Source organism: Chroicocephalus ridibundus, chromosome 6, assembly GCF_963924245.1.
Source record: "Chroicocephalus ridibundus chromosome 6, bChrRid1.1, whole genome shotgun sequence".
In the NCBI taxonomy this organism is placed as follows: domain Eukaryota; kingdom Metazoa; phylum Chordata; class Aves; order Charadriiformes; family Laridae; genus Chroicocephalus; species Chroicocephalus ridibundus.
This window is the reverse complement of record NC_086289.1, coordinates 59364344-59387776: the sequence shown is the minus strand read 5'-3', so window position 1 is coordinate 59387776 and position 23433 is coordinate 59364344. Positions and strand designations below refer to the sequence as shown.

General features: G+C 49.0%; 1 protein-coding gene and 1 pseudogene across 1 annotated transcript; both read right to left on the bottom strand.

The window, feature by feature from the left end:
* Nucleotides 1-23433, bottom strand: part of LOC134517875 (sentrin-specific protease 2-like) — a 104271-nt pseudogene that overhangs the window by 19286 nt on the left and 61552 nt on the right.
* LOC134517108 (sentrin-specific protease 2-like) lies at nt 2151-17561 on the bottom strand. The gene is made up of 9 exons (XM_063338274.1): nt 17551-17561; nt 16724-16788; nt 14111-14184; nt 5633-5764; nt 5011-5214; nt 4809-4891; nt 3609-3693; nt 2810-2905; nt 2151-2368 (listed from the first exon to the last, which is right to left on the bottom strand). The coding sequence occupies exons 1-9, from the start codon at nt 17559-17561 to the stop codon at nt 2306-2308; spliced, it is 813 nt and encodes a 270-aa protein (XP_063194344.1). The 3' UTR covers nt 2151-2305.

Genomic DNA, 23433 nt, shown 5'->3' with positions numbered 1-23433 from the left:
TGGGGTTAGTAGAAATAGGAGGAGAAGGCCATGCCTCTGTTTCCCCCAAGGCTGGAGCAGGGGCTGCGGAGGGACGCACCAGTCCTTCAGGGTGGATAACACCCATCCCTCTTTGAGTCTCTTTTACAGCTGCTATTTGGTCACGAGGCAACACGTATTTATACTGTTTATCTTTTGTGTTCATCGGGAGCAGTCCCTTATTTTCTTTAACAGCAATCTCCCGCCCCTTCATATCATCAACGGGAGGTTTTAAGGCCAAGGGCTCAGGGGCTGCGGGCGGCTGTTCACTCCCTTCCGCTAAATCTTTCTGCTCCTTAAAGTTCTTTAATGTCTCTAACAAAAGTCACCACGTTGTTAACAGTTCAAAAGCCGTTTTTGAGCCACGCGTAGCTTCCTCAAATAACGTCTGCCCTAGGTTCGTCCATTGCGTTACACTAAATGCCGTAGCCGACATTACTTCTACTCGCTGTTCCTTTCCACACAATAGCATTTTTCGCAAAGTCACTTCAGGGAGGATTACACCCTGCCGCTTTAACAGCAGCGTCCATGTGGAGAGTAGAGTCTGCTCTTCCTTATTTACCTTCTCTCCCATGTGCCCAGTGGCTCACCTACTACAGGTGTCTTCTTAAATATCATCCAGATCCCTCAACAGCTCTGCCTGCTGTCTTCAGCTTCACTGGGCTCCGTCCCCACGACTATTTCCAGTCGTCTTCTTCCTCAGCATCACGTCGGGGTCACCAATTGTCGTTTCAGTCGGGACGGACAAACGACAAGACCCTCCTTGAAGAGTTAAGTTAAGCTCTCTCTTTACTACAAACTTGGCTTTCTTATATATCTAATCTTTTGTTCACGCTCCGTTCACGCGTTCTTTCTACGCTTTCAATTGGTTAGGTTACATAGCACACGCACTCGTAGCTACAATACGAGTGGTTATTGAAATCCTCTTCGCATTGCTCAAAATCTGGCTTTCTCACAGCCTAACTCTCCTTGTTCTCTGAAGCAATCTTCTTCTTTCTCCTTTTTGTTACCTTGTCCTTATATGACGCAACTCTCGGCCTTCTTATGGGTACACTGCAATCTCTACCTCTTCTGTCAAGGGGTCTACGGACCCACCGTATCACGCAACACCAAACCAGCTATCGGGCAATTTTTCCTCTGCAATGGTCAAGGAAAGACCTGAAATCCCACTCCAGCTCCAGAGTGTAAGCTAGAGGGGGGGGAAAAATGAAAGAAAGGGGGAAACGCCATGTTTAAACTGATCTAGCTGGGTCTGAGCGTAACAGAGCGAGGATCGACACAAGCTCTTCATTGGGCAGACGCCTGGAGGCAGCGCCTGCGGCAGAGCAGCAATAATCTCCTACTTGGCTGTTCCTGGGATTCTGGCTGCTGAACAACGTCCTGGTTGTCCCTTCAGCATTTTGGGACAATCGCTTGGAGGTTCTGGTGCTCTGATACCCAGCCTGGCCAGAGTCGTCTTCCTCCATAGACTGTCAGTGAGCTAAAACCCACATTGATATGTCAACCTTATTTTCAAAGACAGAAAAACCCTAAACCACTCTCATTACCAGATCAAGTTTCATGCCAGTAACGCTCTTTAAATAATTTAAATATTTATTTTAATAAAAATAAATAAATACTTCTCTTTTCACATTACAGAACTCCCTGGAGACAGAAATAAAACAAACCAACCCCGACCACAGGGGGTTCTCTCGCAAATCAAAAGATGGTAAATGCTTTCTTCTGATGGTCATCACAAATCCACTTGTAGGCATCAAGTAGATGGTAGATTATTCCAGAAACAGAAGAAAACTCTCTTTGAGGAAACAGCAGTTCAGCACCTTCTTGTTGGGAAGAGAAGGTCAGCTCACACAACTGTTGCCACCACCAGATGAGTCCCATTTGTCCATAACGTGACCACGTGTGCTGTGAGAGAAGTTCCACTCGTGCAATGTCACCACCACCAGATGAGTCCCATTCGTCCATAATGTGGCCACGTGCGCTGCGAGGTGTGAGCAGCCCTCTCTGCGATGGAAGTTCACAGCATTTGTTCTTAAACATTCCCTTGCCCAGGTGACACCAACCTTTCCAGCTTGCACTTAAGGTGTGTTAGCTAATTTCAAGGAGAGTTACTGTCTCCAAAATAGGGGCAGGCAGGGGGGGAAATAACAATCTTAACCACTACTACTTAACCTAAAGAGAAAAACTTGTGTGCCTGCTGCTATTTCAAATGAGGTAGTAGAAAAGTAACTAAAAGAAGAGGTAGTCACCCAAAGGTGATGACAGTGTTACTCTGGTAGCGCATGCCTCACAGCAGCTCTTGATGGAGTATTTCCCAGACCATCCTCTCGCGGAAATAAGGCATGTGGATCTGAAAAGAAAAGAAAAATCCATTAAAAACACATCATGGCAGAAAGAGACACAAAATACGCAGAAACACCCAGTTACTTCCTTAATATACACTTCCTTTTAAGAACCGCCAACGCTTGCCCTTCCGGTACAACCTGGCTTTCACCCGCACAGCTCCTAAGAGGGTGACATGCCACCAAAACCAGATCTCCTTGACCACACAACAGCTCACAAGCACTTTCACAGAAGAGCACTGCCTTGGAAAAGAACCAGTGTCTACACTGGTCAAAGGGTGAGACCCATTTCTCCCAAAGATCCCAAGGCCAGATCCCACAAACCCCCTGGCTGCAGTACCTCGCCCAAGAGGAATCTCACTGGGAGCAGACACCTCATCCGCTGCGTAACTTCCCTGGCTCTTGTCTCTGTGCGAAAGGGGCTGGAGCTGTTTAGAACCTTCACTCACCTGTGTAAAGGTCAGCGGTTTCTCTCTCGAGATGTAATCTGCGTATTTGCAGGTGAAAACGCCGCAGTCGCTTCCGTTTGATTGCTGAGGGATTTCCTAACGAATGCAAAGAAGATGGAGAATTTGCCTCTGTCTTCAAGGAAAAGCAACTTGGAAGCAGCACCCATTACCAAAAATACCCTAACCAGACACTCCTGAACTTGCACCGTCCCCAGTAACCGCTCCCCAACACAAGGAACAGACCCCAGGAACTGCACATCATCCCTCCCCTCGGCTTCCTACGCTCGGATGTTACAAGCCAAATTCCTGGCAGGCTGATAAGGGACAGCAGGCTTCCTCCCTGCAAGGTGTCTGGAGGTTTCTACAGTGTCTTTCTGAAGTGACATCCCTTAAATCGAGGCTTTCGGTGCTGCTTTTCACTATTAACTTGTCGAGAAACATCAGCCCAAGCCCTTGCTTTGTCACGTGCCAGGATCTGGGCTGCAAACAAGCAGCCCACGTTCTCTGACAACTGCTAAAGAGACTTGAAATTTGACTTGTGAAATGGGGGCAAAGCCAAATTCACCTTCACGTGGCAGAGCAATTAAAAAAAACCCAAGAAAGTATTCAGCCAGCAAGGAGAGGCACTGCGCAAAGATTTCATCCCAGCATGGTTTCCTGGGCCACTTGCAGCCCGATGTGGGACCAGAAGAAGATGCTTATGGCTGTTCTCTGAAGTCCTGGCCTTATGAGAAAGCGTTAAGAGCTTCGTGACAAGGAGTTCTAGTTCACATTTCAAGTGCAAGTAGTGTTCGCTTACGTGTGGCTCCATGCTGTGAACAGTCCACTCTGAAACATTCAGCTTCACGTGTCTTTTTTCACGGCTCTCCTCTTGCAGGTATTTGCTGTTGAAAACAAAAGAAAAACCACTCTTCATCGCTGTAATTCAGGCCAAGAAAAAAAGAGCTGCTGAAAGATCACAGGAAGACGAATGGCAGGAGAGTAAAATGTCAGAGGATCCTCACAGCAGCTGGTTTCAGGCATTTGGAGGAAAAATCCAAATCTTAAATTTACAAACACCACGAGAGGCTGCAAGCTAACCATCAGGAATGAGACCGACAATTCCAACAAAGGCTTTCAGAAAAGCCTAAGTTCATTGCTTAGCAGAGGCCAAAAAACCCCAAATCCCATGTTGTCAGAGGAAGAACAGAAAAACCAAGCAAGGAACCCTAATGTCGTCATCCCACCACGTGCCTGAATCCCACACACTGCGTGCGCCTCCGGAAGGACAAATACAAAAGCTTTTGGGCCAGCACCTCTGGCTGAGGAAGTTTCCAGGCCACCAGTTGCTGGAAAAAAGGACTGGATGCAGACCTGTTCTTATAGCCTTTCCCAGGCACCTGCTCTTAACTGTTCAGGACAGCACCGGACTAAACCAACGCTTGGTTTGTCTCTGCGGGGCCGCTCTCCTTGCTCTTGGGCTACAAAGCTGCTGGATTAAGGGGTTTGACTACCTCTGCATCAGTGGCAGAGACTTCTAAGGACGCCTGCTTGCACAACAGGAAAACCTGTCCCCGTTACGTTGGAGAGGTGTGCGTGCCAGCTGACACAGCTGCAAAAGCTGGCTACACGGTATCTGTCTTGAACGAGAATGTCAGAATTACAAAGAGCACCCAGCGGTATCTTCAAACACTTCTGCCCTCAACTTCTTCCCTTTCGTCAATAGCCCCATTTTATTGATCACTAACAAGGTTGGTGCCCGTGTGCCACGGGGCTACCATGTCTTTGCCTGTGCTATAGGGGGAAGGTGGCAGAACCCAGGCATCCAAGACGCTGGGTGGAGGGGACGACGTGAGACCAGGGAAGGAGTCACTGTCAGACAACTCGCAGCAAGCGAATCCAGGATTTCTGGTTTGTTATCTACAAGACATGTGGAAACTTGCAGCCCTGTCACAGGGGCAAAATCCCAAACCCTTCTCCTCATTCACAACACAAAAGCACTGACTGAGCAGCTACTTACAGCAAAGTCTCACAAATCTTATCCCCTCCTTCTTGCCCCAGGGAGTCAAAGTATTTGACGGTCTTCTTTCTGGTGTCTATGACCTGTTATTCAAAGGTGACTGTTAGACAAAGCACCACCTTGTGCTGCACAAACCTACGTGACTTTTCTTGCTAGCTTTTTCTCCCCACCCAACTCTAAATAACAAGCCTGTTTGACTCACCGCTAGTGCCCAGTGCAAGCTCAAGTTAATGGGCACTAAGATGATGTCCTTCTGGAAGACATCCACGCGTCTGGTCAGTCTTCTTACTGTCCTGTAGCCCCCAGAAGCTAGTTTTTCATAAAACAAGGAACTAAAAGCGTGGACTGATGGATATCCTGCCTTCTTACTTCTCTCCATCACAAGACCCATGTAGAAATTAATGACCTGTACCACAAAGAGTAAACTGGAGATGTAAAATCAGACGCTAGCTTACCAAACGAAAAATACAGCCACATCTCTTTTCTGGCCACCCTGAAGTACGCAGCTGAGAGAACTCCAGCCTCAGCTGTCAGCTTTTGTTGTGAGAATTTCCCACTTGGTTACAGTTGTTTATCAAACTGCAGTTTGATAAAAACACCTGCCACCCACTCCAAGAACCTGGACTAACTCCTGGAAGCGCATAACACAACAAGTAAAGGAACTGCCAGGAACACTGGACCCTTCAGTACCTAAAATAAGAACTGCACAGAGATTTCTAGCCTCTGCAGTGCAGGTCATCAAATAACTTTGAAAAGTACACAGTGAAGGGGTATTTTTAAAGAAATGCTCAATTAGAAGATCCCTGTGCTGCAGCTAGTTTTACCTCATCGTTTAGCCAGCAACCGTTCCTTAGGGTGTGGATGTCCTCACGAGTCACCTTTAGGTTGGAGGCACTGCTCATGATCTCCTCTGGCTCACCTTTGCCTAATGCGGCAACGACCTCTCTCTCCATGGCCTGAAATGGACAATTGAATGGGGAAGGACTTGTGCAACAGAGCATCGAGCATGCCAACCCGTGGGCAGCTTTCAACTCAAACACGGCCTGGAAATGAAGCTCAGGTGACAGAGCAACTGCCTTTGCCGGCTTTCGGCTAGGTTAGCAATCGCCCTTTTTGGTTGGTTGGTTGGTTGGTTTCAGCATCCTGACTTGGAACTTCAGGGCCCAGGTTTGCCTCAATTTGTTTTCACCAAGGAAGCTGAGATAAAACGCAGGGACGAGCAAACACACAGCAAATGCCTTTCCCATGCGATGCTGCAGCCCTCGCAACGCTGAGGTTTAAGGCAACCGCAGCAGGCATTCTCCATGCCAAGGCAGCTAAGTCAGGAGCCTGAAAGAATGGGAAGGTGGGGGAACTTCAAGTCACAGCTGCAGACGCTCCCTAACAGCTTAAATGCAAGTTCTTCAGATTTCAAAAAGCCTGAAGAACCACCTATAACAAATGGAGTTCCTTGCAGCTGTTTCACAGCCTTCTCTTTTGTCAAACAGCCTGCCAGCTACGGTACCTCTGTGAGCGGAGTAAAGTCTTTTCCTATTCTTCTCAGCCTTATGACTTTCTTTCCTTTCACGGCAAGGGCGGGTGACTTTTTGGCCTGGGCGGGTGCCAGAGGTACTTGGCATAACACACCTTCTGCAATCTGAGCTCCACGCTGTTCCTGTGAGACAAAAGGACGTCAAGCTACCAATCCAGCACAGATTTTTTTGCTAGGGGATAGCACAGAAAATCTTGCTCATGTCTAAAACTGGAAGGGCTTTTGTACACACATCTAACCAGCCAACTCCAAAGTTACTTTTTGTCGAGGACTGCATCCCAACTGCGCACCCATGTAGTGCTGCACTCAAAACTAAACGGAGGCAAGAGAGGCAGGAAGTTAGTTTGTCTTGGAGTAGCGTTAAGAACCCCAGAAAAGCCTCCGCAGGTAGGTATCAGGTTGAGATGGAGATTAATAGCTCTGATTTCCAGGACTAAAATTTAATTTTGATCTCAATCCTGACCAGAGACGAAAGTCAAAGAGACGTACTTCCTATCTCACAAAAAAAGACACCACTAAAGATACCACAGTCCAGCTCTGCAGGTCAACCAAGCCTGTGCAGAAAAGACTCTGAGGCTGTACCCAACACATCAAAGGGGAAGAAGAAAAATAGTATAGGGTAGTGCGCTCATCATAGTCCAGAAACAAAATGAACGGCAGCGGGAAACCCTTTGTGATCGTGCTACTCAACAAATCATGCTCCCGCTTCCCTTGGGAAAAACGACCTGGACGAATACAGATATTGTTGAGGAAGTAATGAAAGGGAGGAGCGCAAAAATTTCTGATCACAACCAGATACATTTTCCTAAAAAATGAAATCATGAATAACACAAGCTTACCCCTGCAACTGCAACAGCTTGTTTCACCGCTCCATCCTGTTCCAGAGATTGTTCTGCTGGTGGGGAGCCCCTGCGAGGAGCGGGAGAGAGAAAGAGAGAGAGCAGTGAGCTGTGGACCTGTACTGTCCCACGGAATTCTCAAGAATTCACCTTCTGGACAAGAAATGCTTTTTCAAGGCTCCTGCTGACTATAGCCTCGGTCGCACCCCTGTGACAACATCGTCTCTGCTTCCAGCACGGTTCTTTCAGAGCAGCAAGACTGGCATAGAAGGAAGCGCTGGGAGCTTTGTACATTTCTTCCCATCTCCCTGTGCAAGACTCCTTTGGTTTCTCTTGATCAGTTTCATTATTTGGAAAACAGGGAAGCAACCAGCACTTCCTCTGTCAAGTGCTCTGGGATCTACTGGGGATAAATGCTGCGTGCTAGGGCTTATACTGCAAGGTATAACATGAACACCCGCAACTCTACCTGCAGCCACATACAGTTAGCTTACGGGAACTAAGACCAGCACAGGGAACTAAAAATGGGACACCTACAGGATATTTACTTGCCTCCTATAGGCTAGTCAAGAGAGTGACTGTCCCCATTTGGAGAGGATTACCAGTAAAACCACGCAGACTCTGAAGAGCAAACAAATGCACAGACAGTAACCTTGTCTGTCTATACGTGCCTTCCTCAAAACCAAGAATTTGCCTTGTCACCAAAGACCCCCTTTTTCAGGAGGGAGACCTACAACAGACTCTCATGGTATTCTCCACTTTCAGTCCAGCAGGGGAAGAGCAGGTATTCACAAGCTTCATCAAATGACTTCACTGAGTAGTTAAATCCACAAAAAAAGGCAAGAAAATGTTCCTTTCACTTGAACCCGTCATACTCTATCCGTTCCTATATTTCCTTCTCTCCCCTCGAGCTTAGGTGAACCACTGACAATTTAAGCACACAACAGTGCCGCACGGCTAAAGAGAGCGCTAGGCTTTAAAGCGGGGAGAAGAACAGGCACGGAAAGAGACACGCGCACAGAGCCAAAAGAAACAAGAACCGTGACTAAAAGAGACTCTACCTGGTCACAACATCTCCCTGAGACAGCTCTGGGCAGCAAACACCTACCAATTTGATACCTGCACAGAAAAGCAGTAGTATTAAAAAAATAAGTCAACTTTCGATTGCCATCAGATGTACGTAGCTCTCCGTTTCTGAGGGATAAATTTAAAAAAATATATTTAAATGACGACTGTACGGTTAGGAAGTTTGAACTCTGGCAAGCAGTGTGAACTTTGAATATCATGTGGGAGTGTATAGGAAATGCCCTATTTTCATTTGAAGTCTACCTACAAACTGGAATGGATTTGAATCATGGGGATACTCACCAGTCCTCAGAGTTGCATATGGATAAACCTCTCCTCCTCCTTTTGTTTCTTCCGGGTCACTCATCACAGGTTCCTTGGAATAGGCTTCAACCCTTTGGTGCAGCAAAAACACCAGAGGAGAATCACAATTTTTATACACAGAGCGTTTGTTATCAGTACACACCAATTCACATATAAAGGTTTACAACCTTTAGATGTAGAAAGTACAGAGAAGTCAAAGCGAAAATCAGAATAACTGCCTTGAAGATACACTGCTGTTTGTCACCTCAGCCTCTTCTCAAGTTCTACACTTCCTCTTACCACAGACCTTTAATCTTTATCTAATCTCCTGTGGCTATGAAGTATCTGGATTTAAAGAAAAAGCTTAAAATCAATTGGGGGAGAAAAAAAACAAAAAAGCAGCTGGAGACCTCCCTTAGTACAGCAGCCTGAGGGAGTTCCAGGCTACCTTGGGGAAATATTGCTCTGTGGACACAAATACAAATGTTAGGCAATACGGAGGAAGTTCAACAACAAAAGTGAAAGGCAATAAACCTTTCGGAGAAGAACTCCAAGAAAACGGAAGGATTTTTACCTCAGACGCGGAATTGTCTTGTCACAAAGGGACAGTGAGCGTAAGGCATCAGTAACTACAAAAAGAAATTGAAGGGTTTTATGAGTTTACAGTCAAGAGCTTCACAAAAGAAAACTTGTCATTTTCTCTCCTACATCATAATATTATTTGTGTTATGTCACTTGAGGAGAGTTTCAGAGTTTCATACTGGCAACTACAGAAACTTGTGCACACAAGGTACTGCCAGCCAAAACCCGAAATAAAAAAGGGTTATCAGGACCTACTACCCATAATCAGCTTTTCAAACAACTGACTTCTGGCAAGCCAACAGTGGACATATCAGAACTGAAGGACTGCATCCAAGGCAGCTCGTCTACTGAGATGACAAGATCAACGCCTGGCTCCACTCCAGAGGCAATGCAAGGATGCAGGCAGGAATCAGAGCTCACACTCAAGTATTCCCAGACGCTGCCTAGTATTGTGCCTGCAATAAGCCCTACAGAACTCTAGGGCTCCAGCTGTATGGTGTACAAGGGCGGGTGAAAAAGAAACGAGTTCATAACTCCATGTCAGCCTTACCAATCCGTAGCGTTCCTCCTTCTTCCATAGACCATCTTGCCCTTTTAGCTGGAGGCTCAGAAAAGGTGGACTGCAAACAAAAAAAGGAAAACAACGAGAGTAAAACATGAATTCCATGTGAATGCCAGCAAACAGAAACTTCCTGAAATTTAGTCAACTCTGGTATGACCTGGGGACCATGATTTGCCCGCTCAGACTGCGGAAGAATGGCAATCTACAGGAATCCTCCCCTGGAATGGTGGATTAGGAACCTATCAGAAGGAGGTTTATCCAGAGGAAGTATGCAGTTTTTCTTGCAAAGTTGTGTATCTTGATTCCTTAACTACAAGCTTGAGAGAGAGAGTAACAACAGTTTACAAACACAGGACAACCATGAACTGGGATGACGGGAAAGTATCTGGAAGGCCCAACTTCAGGACGCTTCAGGGAGAGACGCTTGCTCTTTCATCTTCCACAGATTCTCCCTATTTTCCCAACCCTTGCTAACCTCTTCCCCAGACTCTCTGCTCGTAGCATCGTCGCTCACTGATGCTCTCGGGCGTTTAGTTGCCTTGCTTTGCAACTTTCCCACAGTGGCAACTTCTCCAGGTTTCTGTCCATTCTCGGAGCCGTCAAAAACTAAAAAAGCAAAGACAGGCCATATAAGAACATGATAGGAAAGGAGATTAGGATTTCTATTGGCACCAAACCCCTCTTCTTAGTCCCAGCTAAAGCAGTGTAACCCATTCCATGTTACGCGCCCTTCTGCCAACAGCACTTGGAGGCAATTTTTGTATGAGTTGCCTCACTGAGCAGCCCCTCAGAGCCACAGCTCAAAGACTAACCCACCCGTGAGTCTGCCGGCCAGATCTGCAAAAAAACCCTGCTTTGGGGAACATTCCCTGTTTCCGGAGAAGCAGCACAGGGTGCAATTTATCCTCCTCCCACCTCCACACACGCATGCAGTTTGTCAGGTGTATGTGTTTATTACGTATACATCCACACGCATGCAGTTTATTACCTACAGTAGTAGATAAGCTAATGCTTATCTCCTCTGCCCACCAGCTTCACCACTCATGCCCATCATTGTTCATCTTTCTATCACGGAAAAACCTCAAGGGGCAGCAATAACAACCACCCTGTGCTTTAGATTGCCTTCAAGAGACTCACACAAGGGAGCTTTGCTATTTTACTGCATATCTCGGAGACCATTGTTAGAAAACTTATTTTCAGCAGGACAGCTTCTCAAGCCGTCTAACACACTTTCGCTTGACTTTCATCCTAATTGCTTCGCCTGTCACTCCCAGTGAACTCTTAGCAAAACTGGGTCTCCTGGTCAGGCCGTGACACGACAGCCTGCAGCGCCCACAAAGGCGCGTTCTTCACTTTGGGATTGTGCTCTGCACAGCAGCTGTGAACTACTGCTTGTGCAACGAGTGGCTCCTTCCAGAAGACCTTCGCTCCTCCCATTCACCGGGGAACATGAGACGCTCAGCAGAGCCTCCTGGAGCAACCACACTCCCCAAAATGTGGCACGTGTTCCCAGATGTTCCCTCTCCTTGGAGAGACACATGCGACAGGCACGCAGATGGCTCAGCCGTCTGTCACTGGGAGCTCTGGGGCACCTGCAACGCTTAACGTCTGGGAAGGCATCCCCCTGTCTTCCACCCCACATACCTGCCACATCCCCATGCCATGCCTCTCCTCCACCCAAGATATCCCTACATGTATACAGACTGTTCCCTGCTCCTTCAACACTCCTACTCCAAGTCTCCTCCCCTTTTCTTTCTTTTCAAACCCCTACACTGTGCAGAGGGAAAGCGAGTCAGGGGGAACGTCTGGAACCCACACTCATCTCAGCATCACGAGTGAACAACTCTGGCCGCGGGCACAGGGTGACCCAAAAGCGGTGGGACCAATGGCCAGCCACACAAGGCAAGAGCCGGGCCGGGAGGAGGGGTGCCAGGGTGGGAGAGGGCGGCGCATGGCACCTGGGAGCCCACGCCGAGCCCTGCCGCCCCGCAGGGGGGGCTCTGGGCGGGCAGAGGGGACAAGCCCAACCCAGGAGCGTGGCGGGGACCCCAGGGCAAGACACCACACTGCGCCCCAGCCTGCAGAGCGGCTAACGGCTCAAGCCCCTCAGGCCGAGGCCATGGGGCCGAGGCTCCTGCCACCCCCAAGCAGGCCCCGGGGGTGTCCCGCAAGGCCCCAGAGCCGGGGCAGGCCACGGGGGACGTGGTCTGGCAATGGGATGGGGTGATGGGAGAGGGAGAGGACCACGGGTGGCCCGCAGGCGGCGGGGCGGCTCGCTGACCTCGGGGGTGGCCTCTTGGATGGCGACGAGGCCTTTGGGCGGCATGGGGCGGTGGGCAGCGGTGGCGAGGACGACGCCAAGGGCCCCCAGCAGCCGTTCGTACATAGGCCCCGCGCCAGCCTGCTGCGGAAGTAACTACAAAAAGAAATTGAAGGGTTTTATGAGTTTACAGTCAAGAGCTTCACAAAAGAAAACTTGTCATTTTCTCTCCTACATCATAATATTATTTGTGTTATGTCACTTGAGGAGAGTTTCAGAGTTTCATACTGGCAACTACAGAAACTTGTGCACACAAGGTACTGCCAGCCAAAACCCGAAATAAAAAAGGGTTATCAGGACCTACTACCCAAAATCAGCTTTTCAAACAACTGACTTCTGGCAAGCCAACAGTGGACATATCAGAACTGAAGGACTGCATCCAAGGCAGCTCGTCTACTGAGATGACAAGATCAACGCCTGGCTCCACTCCAGAGGCAATGCAAGGATGCAGGCAGGAAACAGAGCTCACACCCAAGTATTCCCAGACGCTGCCTAGTATTGTGCCTGCGATAAGCCCCACAGAACTCTAGGGCTCCAGCTGTACGGTGCACAAGGGCGGGTGAAAAAGAAACGAGTTCATAACTCCATGTCAGCCTTACCAATCCGTAGCGTTCCTCCTTCTTCCATAGACCATCTTGCCCTTTTAGCTGGAGGCTCAGAAAAGGTGGACTGCAAACAAAAAAAGGAAAACAACGAGAGTAAAACATGAATTCCATGTGAATGCCAGCAAACAGAAACTTCCTGAAATTTATTCAAGTCTGTTCTGACTTGGGGACCATGATTTGCCCGCTCAGACTGCAGAAGAATGACAATCTTTGCAGGATCTCTGACAAGTACACTTTAGGCTTTTAATACAGGCTCTGATACCTGCAGTGATTAAAACAATATAAGCTTGTCACGCAGTTATCACTAGTCCAAAGTGTGGTAGTTTAGCCCTTCAAAAACATATTTTGAACAAATAAGAGAGAATGACTCTCTCACGAACAAATAATTACAGCACGACGGCTTCTTATTCCTCTTATCCTATAGGGCAATAAGAAAAATAGCACTACTACTTGAACCAAACTGGGAAGTCAAGCAGCTCATGACTCATTTTGACAGAGTCCCAGTCCTACAGCCATCCTCCCCTGGAACGGTGGATTATGAACCTATCAGAAGGAGGTTTATCCAGAGGAAGTACGCAGTTTTTCTTGCAAAGTAGTGTATTTTGATTCCTTAACTACAAGCTTGAGAAAGAGAGTAACAACAGTTTACAAGCACAGGACAACCATAAACTGGGATGATGGGAAAGTATCTGGAAGGCAACAAACGCTTTGCTCCTTCCTCGGCCGCAAGTGCCAGAGCAGAGGACGCAGAGCTGAGGAAGGCAAACCCAGCACACACGAGCTGCCTGCTAGAAATGGAAAAGAACCACCTCCTGCTGCACAGGCTCAGAGCAGGCCCAACTTCAGGACGCTTCAGGGAGAGACGCTTGCTCTTTCATCTTCCACAGATTCGCCCTATTTTCCCAACCCTTGCTAACCTCTTCCCCAGACCCTCTGCTCGGAGCATCATCCCTGATTGACGCTCTCCGGCGTTTAGTTGCCTTGCGTTGCAACTTCACCACAGTGGCAACTTCTCCAGGTTTCTCTCCATGCTCAGAGTCGTCAAAATCTAAAAAAGCAAAGACAGGCCATATAAGAACATGATAGGAAAGGAGATTAGGATTTCTATTTGCATCAACGCCACAGCTAAAGCACTGTAACCCATTCCAAGTTTCACACCCTTCTGCCAACAGCACTTGGTGGCAATTTTTGTATGAGTTGCCTCACTGAGCAGCCCCTCAAGAGCCACAGCTCAAAGACTAACCCACCCGTGAGTCTGCCAGCCAGATCTGCAAAAAAACCCTGCTTTGGGGAACATTCCCTGTTTCTGGAGAAGCAGCACAGGGTGCAATTCATCCTCCTCCCACCTCCACACATGCATGCACTTTATTACGTGTACGTGGTTATTACAAAAGTAATAAACTAAAGTAGAAAAAGTAGAAAAGTCAAAAGAAGTACAAAAGCCAGAGTTTTCTAAGGCAGATGAAACCTAAGAAAAATCAGGCCTATTAAAGACTTCTGTAACGTCCAATACCTGTTCTTCTCTTTTTGGCTGGAGGCTCATCGGGATCCTCCGCAGGTGTACAAATGCTGAGGAAAGAACACACAGAAGAGTGGTTTGAAACTTCCTGAGGCTTCTACCAGGCTCACTTCCCTTCACAGGACCCAAACTTCCAAAGTTACTTTTCATAGCCCAAAGGTCTCCTCCTCCGAGCACCCCTGCGATCATCTCAGGCACACACACCCAACCTGAGCACACCGCTGAGCATCCCCCATCAACCCCCCACAACCTCTCCCAGGCAACGGACCGCTCACACACAGCTCATTATCCCACTACACCCTATTAGGCCTCTTTTCCTCATTCTCCTAATGCTTCCTAACCTTTTACATCTGTTCCTATCACCAAAAACTTGCAGAAGTTAAGATGCCAAGTTTTCCTCTTTCCTCAAGGAAAGCCGCATACCAGCCACTACTAAGCCTTCCAAGTTCCTCAGTCACTACACGGAGTTGCAAAGAAAAGACTAAGTAGGACAGGAAACAAAAGGTGGGAAAGCAACTCATGCAGACACCCACTGCAATAACTTACTGCTAAAGCAGTGCTCGGGAACTCGTTCTTCAAAGGATTCTTAGCTGCACCCTTTCTTATTAAGCGTATGTCCAAATATTCTATCACTTGATAACAACAATAAAATCCAGTACACATTTTTACTTTGGGAATGGAGCACAAAGGTTGCTCCTAGTTGTTTTTTTCCTCTATTTGCCCCACAAAATGCCATGACAGATGCATTCATGTCCTTCTCCACGCTCTACAGGAGACAGCACCTATTTACGCCCAGCATTTGACTTGCCTCCTTAGCAAGGACAGGAAAGAAAGAAGGTATTAGGAAAACTCAACAACTCTGTAGGCTCCCACAGAAGCTCAGGCCCTCCTCTTTTCAAAACCTCCTCCCCGACCACTGTTGAGGACACGTCATTAAGATTTATAATTTGAATTTGTAAAAAATTCAAGTTTTCACAGGGTAACCCCCCATCCCAAAAAATCGCAGACTGCGCTGCAGCAGTGCAGTACGAGAGCAGCTAACGCTTATGTCCTTTGCCCACCACCTTCACCACTCATGCCCGTAATTGTTCATCTTTCTCTCATGGAAAAGCCTCAAGGGGCCGAGCCCAGCCCAGGAGCGTGGCGGGGACCCCGGGGCAGGACACCACACTGCGCCCCAGCCCGCAGAGCGGCTAACGACAGGGAGGGGAGGGACGGGGAGGCGGCGCCATCTTGGCGCTGCCTGAGGGAGGCGGGAGCGGCCGCCCAGCCCTCCGCCGCCTCCTCCCCGCTGGGGCTGGGCCGGTGCCTGCCCGCCCCCTCCGTCCAGGCGAGGAGCTTTCCCTCTCAGAAAGCCCCGAGCCGGGCCCTGGACGGCCGTGGGACGCTGCTAAACCCTCCCTGGCGGGCCTGGGCCCGTTTCCCTTTAGGTTAGAGGCCCCGCAGAGGGGGGGTTGGAGGCCGCAGGGGCCCAACCGAGGCCGGAGGGACCTCGCGGGGGACCCACAGAGGCCCGGGGGGCCCGTCGGAGGCCGGAGGGGCCCCATGGAGGACCCAGAGGCTGGAGAAGCCGTTCCGCCTCCCGCAGGACGGGGGCGGGCCACACGGCCCGGCGACACGGGCTCTTGCGCGCCCGCTACTGCCTCCTGTGCTCTGCGGCGGTGAGGGAATGGCATTGCCGGGCTTACCCAGCCCTGGCCTCACGGCCCAAGCGGCGCTTTGTGCCGCTCCGCTGGGGAGCTGCAGGCGCTGCGTGCGGTTCCGCCATGGCTCCGCTGCAACTAGGGACGCGGACGCTGCGTTCGACCCTGGTGACCGACTGTGATGTAGCGGCGGCCAAGGGCCCGCTGCAGGGAGCCCGGCTAAAGCGGCCGCTGTGGGGCTGGCGAGTGCTGAGCTGGCTCCTGGTGGCCTTGGCTGGCTCTCGGGGGCCATCCCCTGCCCTGCCCCGCTGTTAAGGGGTGGGGGGTTTAATAGGGTTCTTCCTAGTGGTTTATCAGGTGTTGCCTCTGGGGTGGAAATGTGCCCGTGCTGCTGCAGCCACGTCCTGGAGAGCCTTTTCCACATGAGGAATGAAAATGAAGGGTTAAGTGCAAGAGGAGCAAAGGGGGCAGATGAAAGGGCTCAGGGCAGGAATGGCCCTTTGGGACAGCCCTTGTCACAGGAGGTCCCCCTGGCTTTTGACGCCTGCAGGGAGTCTTAAGTGGTGGTGGTGTCTGGTTTAATGACAACGACCTTGCTCATTACTTGAGGAACTTAATTGCCGCTCCACTTTATGCTTCAGGGCTCTGGCCCAGGAAGATGCCTGAGCGCTGGAGGCAGGAGTGGCCATGGCAGAGGCGCTGCAGGCAGGCTGCAGGCAGGGTGGGCGGTGGAAGCAGCCCGGCAGAGGGCAGGGCAGCCCCCCGCAGGGCCTGCGACTTGGAGATGCCTCTTCAGTCGGCTTCTGCCTCCCTCTCCTCTCCCCATCCCGCCGGTGTTAGCTGAATCCTGCAGCCGAGAGCTGGAGGGGGCGCAGGGCATTTGAGTTCCTGGGTGAGGAAAGACGCGAGGTTTTTCTCGGTTTCTCTCTGTGAAGCCAAAACTCACCTGCAACACTCCCGTTTCTGTCCACGGTGGAGAAAAGCGTGAAAGCAGCTTCATAGAACTGGATGCTGAAGCAGCATATTTCAAATTAGTGGCATAACAGTGGCCAGATTAGTGGCCATCACCACCTCTTTGTGGACCCAGAAGGACTAGGAGTGCCGGGCAGGGGTCCCTCAGCTTCCCGCCACCATTGCCATGGCAGGGGCTTGCATGGAGGTGGCACATCAGCTCAGCGAAGCCCCGCTGCAGCGTCTGCTCCACATCTGGTCTGGGCTGGGAGGATGGCTTTGGGGGAGGCGTGCGGAGACCCTGCTCTGTCCTCCCGGTGTCACCAGAGAGGTGCCCAGCACTCCTGGAGATGGGCTCTGCTCCCTCCCCTGCCGCGTGGTGCATATATATCCATATATACACACACCGGCACAAGTGTCATTACATGTGCAGGCTTCACACTTCCAAACAAATCCTCATTTTCCACCGACCGAAAATGCAATTCTGTGTCACACGCTCAGACACTGTTCTCAAATAATACCCCCTCTACTCTGTTATTTACTTGTAATCTTCTTTGGTAATGACAGACCCTCATTAGCATTGGAGACTTTTTTTTAATCAGTATAAAGCTTAACTTCAGTCCCGTTGCCTAAACGCTTGGTTTGACCACACCAGAAGGTTTTCTTTCTTTCAAGAGATTAAAGAACATTTCAAGTTCAGCAGCAGCAGAATTCTATTTTTTCCTAAAACCAAACGGTTCTAAATTTTCTGTCAATTCTGATCAAGAACGCTCAGCCATGACACCGCAGTACCGGATTTTTTTCAAAAATCTCCTGCTTTACCTTTGTAGCATCTCTTGAACCTGAATATTCAGCCTAATGGGCGTTCCAGATTAAGCATTCCGAAATTCATTTGCTAAACCAACATGGGATCGTGCTTAAACCACTTCCAAACAACTTCAAGTTGAACTATTTACAATTGCCTCCCATCCAACACTGTGGGGACGGGGTGGGACACAACTCGCAGGATGAAGCAGATTTTCAGTGAATTCCAGGAGCAAGAGAATCAAGGCCATATTCTTCTCCGTCAAAATACTGGAGGAGGTGTCCTAAACTATGGCCACCTCACATATTAACCCTGCAAAGGGCAGTGCAAATCCTGAGAACTAATTTAGGTTACAAACAACAAATTTAACCTCAACGCGTTATTCCCTTCCAAAGGAAACAATCCACAGACATGAGTTCTGAGTTAATGTATTAATAGCGCTGTAAGCAGCCTTCAACTCTTTGTAAAAGAGTTAGACAACGCCAGATTAAAGAAGGGCCAAACCCCAAACTAAGGCTGTTCTTCCTTTGGGGAAAAAGACTTCTGTTCATAAAACTTCACCCTCTTGGCGGGATCAGGCAAGACAGAAGGAACCTTGTCGAAATACGGGTCGTCTGATACCGAGAAGGACACCAGAAATGCACAACTGGAGGGAAGCAGCAGGGAGGATCTTGCCCACAGACATACCCCGTACCCCTTTTTGGTTTTTAGAAGTTAATAAGCTTTGAAGAAATCAGTAGAGAAATTACATGAGCATAAGCAAATCACGGAATCACGGAATCTTCAGAGTTGGAAGGGACCTCTAGAGATCATCTAGTCCAACTCCCCTGCTAGAGCAGGATTACCTAAAGGACATCCCTCAGGGCTGCATCCAGGCAGGTCTTGAAAATCTCCAGAGAAGGGGACTCCACAACCTCCCCGGGCAGCCTGTTCCAGTGCTCTGTCACCCTCACTGTAAAGAAGTTTTTCCGTGTATTTGAACGGAACTTCCTATGTTCTAGCTTGTGCCCATTGCCCCTTGTCCTGTCGCTGGGAACCATTGAAAAGATCCTGGCTCCGTCCTCCTTAAACCCACCCTTTAGATACTTGCAAACATTAATCAGGTCCCCCCTCAACCTTCTCTTCTCCAGGCTAAAGAGTCCCAGCTCTTTCAGCCTTTCCTCATAAGGGAGATGCTCCAGTCCCATTATCATCTTGGTTGCCCCTCGCTGGACTCGCTCCAGTAGTTCCCTGTCCCTCTTGAACTGGGGAGCCCAAAACTGGACACAGTACTCCAGTTGTGGCCTCACCAGTGCAGAGTAGAGGGGGAGAATGACCTCCCTCGACCTACTGGCCACAGTCTTCCCTATGCAGCCCAGGATGCCATTGGCCTTCTTGGCGACAAGGGCACACTGCTGGCTCATGGATAATTTGCTGTCTACTAGGACCCCCAGGTCCTTCTCCTCAGAGCTGCTTCCCAGCATGTCCGCCCCTAACCTATACTGGTGTTTGGCATTCTTCCTTCCCAGGTGCAGGACCTTACACTTGCTTTTGTTGAACCTCATTAGGTTCTTCTCTGCCCAGCTCTCCAGCCTGTCCAGATCATGCTGGATGGCAGCACGGCCCTCTGGAGTGTCGGCCACCCCTCCCAGCTTGGTATCATCAGCAAACTTGCTGAGGATACACTCTGTCCCCTCATCTAGGTCATTAATGAATATATTGAACAAAATTGGTCCAAGTATTGACCCCTGAGGGACACCACTGGTTACAGGCCTCCAACTGGACTCTGTGCCGCTGATCACAACCCTCTGAGTTCTGTCACTCAGCCAGCTCTCGATCCACCTCACTGTCACCTCATCTAGCCCATACTTCCTCAGCTTCCTAATGAGGATGTTATGGGAGACAGTGTCAAAAGCCTTGCTAAGGTCAAGGTAGATGACATCTACGGCTCTCCCCTCGTCCAGCCAACCCGTTATAACATCATAGAAAGCTATCAGATTGGTCAGGCATGATTTGCCCTTGGTAAATCCATGCTGACCACTTCCAATAACTTCCTGTTTCTCTATGTGTTTGGAGACGACATCCAGAATGAGTCGCTCCATTACCTTCCCAGGGACAGAGGTGAGACTAACCGGTCTGTAGTTCCCTGGGTCCTCCTTCTTGCCTTTTTTGAAGATTGGAGTGATGTCAGCCTTCCTCCAGTCCTCAGGCACCTCTCCTGTTCCCCATGACCTTGCAAAGACAATGGAGAGCCGTCTAGCGATAACATCTGCCAGCTCTCTCAGCACTCGCGGGTGCATCCCGTCAGGGCCCGTGGATTTATGAATGTCCAGCTTGGCCAAGTGGTCTCTGACCCGGTCCTCCTCAACTAAGGGAAAGTCTTCCTCTCTCCCGACCTTCCCCCTTGCCTCCAGGGTATGGGATTCGTGAGGGACGGCTTTATCAGTGAAGACCGAAGAAAAGAAGGCATTCAGTAACTCTGCCTTCTCTGTGTCTTCCACCACTAGGGCACCCGTCTCATTCATCAGTGGACCTATATTTTCCCTAGTTTTCCTTTTTCTGTTGATATACTGGAAAAATCTCTTCTTGTTGTCTTTAACTGCAGTGGCCAAGCTGAGTTCTGATTGAGCTTTGGCCCTTCTAATCTTCCCCCTGCATAGCTTTGTTATATCTTGATAATCAAAAAAATGACTGAAGTCTTCATCTATTTGCTATATTTTTAGAACAATCTTTGCTCTGTCACGTTAAGATGGATGTGGAAGCGGGACACCTGTGATCTGAGAAGAAAGAGACGTGTATCTAAACCAGAAAATTAAACAGCTGGCTTAGATCCATTCCGCTCTTTTGGATGTTACAACGTTGTCCAGTTTTTAAACACCCACGTTTTTGTTTCCAGATCATCATTCGTTGAAACCTCCCTCTTCAATCTCCCCCATTTTACAGGATTATGCCACTTCTTTAGTACTTCCAGCCTCCAAGGAACTCCTGGCACCTCACCTGCTCCAGATATTCCTGAGACTGGCAATAACCCCTACAATGGCAAAGCTCTTACCCCCCACAAAGTCCCAGGAAATCCTCCCTGGCTAAAATGTCAAACACCAGGAGCCTGCATCCCTCCAAAAGCAGTTTACGCCCCAGCATCCTGACACATATTGAGGCTTCGTACAAGCCACTCCCACAGCTCACCCAAATTCCACAGTCTCTACTCGCTCATTCTGTTGTTCTTCAGGCATTTTCTCCTCCTAATCCTTGCTCTCTTGCCAAACCAGGCTCCTGGAATGAATGCGGAAGAAAAAAGAAGAAAAGCCAAACTTCTTTATCCTCCCTCTATTCCAACTCTGCTGGTAAGCAGATCAGGACTGGTGTTAGTATTAAATAACCATTTTGTTCTGACCTTGAATTTGTGACGTGTCCATTTTACAAATCTCCAGCTCCCTTGATGGTTACCAACAGTTCTTCCCCTTCATTGGGCATTGCTGGCATCGAGGTGGAAGCCCTGAAGTCCAGGCTTGTGTGTTTCCAAATCATTCTCTCCATCCTTGAAGCATATTGAAAACAACGGGGAATGCTGTAGGGATGACATTTCTGAGCACGTTCATCAAGGTGCGTTACAGTCCTCTGCTCCACAGGCAGGGAATGCCAGGGCAGCAGCATTATTTGGGGGGCAGCAGACAGAAAAGGGTTCCGTGGACAGAAGCAGCCGTAAGGTATGGAAGTGAGGACCGCGTGTTCTTTGCGCTTCCGAGATCCAGGTTTTCCTCACGGGGATCCAAGTTACAGGTTTCACTTCCTTAGTGTAAGATACCGGCAAATAAAGCGATTGAAGTATTTTTTAAATCCTAAATTCCTATAAAATGATGTATTTCCACGTGTTTTCTTAAGGAAAGCTGCAGCCCCACATTATACATCATCAAATCTACGATAACATTTACGCAAGGTGAAATTGCGCTCACCTCACACTCCTTCCACCTCCCTGCTACTCAATTTAGCAACCGATCCAACAGAGAAGGAACAGCTTTTGCCTCTCTCCCCCTGAAGCACACCAGCACCAGACCAGATCACTGCTGGGGGGGCTGGGAATCCACTGGGAGGGAAAGCAGAGCAGCCCCTTCCCATGACAGTTCCCACACTCCACCAAAAAGAAAAAAAAAAGCCAAAAAAAGACAAGAATGTGTTTTGAAAAATGAGACTATCAGACAAGAAGCACGGACGCCCAGCTTCCTCCCACCACCTCTGCCGCTTGCACTGGCCCTGGGGCTCACTCCGTGCCACCAAGCCGGCAGGAGACTAGTCCAGCAGCAAAAAGCAAAGGATTTTCTGACAGCTTCGGGTACCGACCAGCCCAACAAAAAGTCAGATCAAGGGCAGCTGATGCAGGAGGAACACAAAGAACGACCTGTCCTTTTGGTGGCATCAAGCTATCAGATTGTTTCGAACCTTCTCAAACTGCTTCCTTAGTTCTTATCCACAACTTCCAATTTTTTTTAAGTCCCATTACTTGCGAAAGCACCTGGTATTTCTTCTCCATCCCCAATGCTGACACTAGGACTTGTGGCTCCACAATCCAGTCAAGCCTGCAAAGCAATGCAGCTGGAAACAGAATCGGGACAAAAAATCAGCTGATTTAATTCCCAGATCCGACTGGCTGTCCAAACACTAGTATAAGGGAGAAAGCAGAACACGTTTTCAGGAGCACAATTCTTGTTGGCAGCGTGGACTTGGAGCAGCTCAACAGACAGTCGGAAAGTCATATCCTAGATTCTTTATCCAAACGCTGCTGCTACTCTGCAGAGACTTGAGCGCTTCCCGCTTCAAAAAGTAGAAAAGCCATTGACTCGGTAAAATAGAAGCCTTAAGTAAGCCAAAAATGTCATAAATAACACTAGCAAGAGCATTAGAAAAGCCGCTCCCTCATCTAGTCTGAAATAGCAGGTTGTAGCTCTGTGCTCTTCTCTCTTAATTTTACAAACACGTACGTTGCATACACCTTACCCAGTTATGACTCACAAAAGTTCAGCCATCGCTCATTTGAAGCCTTGGTGAAGACTGCCCGCACGTGATTTTATTATTTTTTGTTTGAAGTCGAAGTATAGGAAAGGGAAGAATAGGGAAGCATGAAGAACAGAAGAGCAGAGACTAGGGGAGCAGGTGGGATAGCAATTGCTGTCCTGTCGTACCCTGCACGATTCTGTTTCAAAAAGACTTTGCTCGAAAGGTCTTCGTGTTTCCCCTCCTTCTGATTGGAAATACAGCGCAGGTTATCCTGCCAAACCTTTACTAAAGTTCGGCTGCCGTCTTGAACTGGTTTTCAGTTGACTTGCACAACAGCAACTACATCAACTTGTTATAAAAAAACTAACACAGAGAATCACAGAATCATAGAATCGCTGAGGTTGGAAGGGACCTTTAGGATCATCAAGTCCAACCATTAACCTACCCTGACAAAAAAACCGCTTCTAAGCCATGTCCCTAAGTACCACATCTACCCTTTTTTTAAACACCTCCAGGGATGGTGACTCCACCACCTCCCTGGGCAGCCTATTCCAATGCTTAATAACCCTTTCAGTGAAGAAATGCTTCCTCATATCCAATCTAAACCTCCCCTGACATAACTTGAACCCGTTTCCTCTCGTCCTATCGCTTGTCACCAGGGAGAAGAGGTCAGCCCCCATCTCTCTACAACCTCCTTTCAGGTAGTTGTAGAGGGCGGTAAGGTCTCCCCTCAGCCTCCTCTTCTCCAGGCTAAACAACCCCAGCTCCCTCAGTCGTTCCTCATAAGGTTTGTCCTCCAGACCCCTCACCAGCTTTGGAGCCCTTCTCTGGACACGCTCCGACACCTCAATGTCCCTCTTGGAGTGAGGGGCCCAAAACTGAACGCAGTACTCGAGGTGGGGCCTCACCAGTGCCGAGTACAGGGGGAC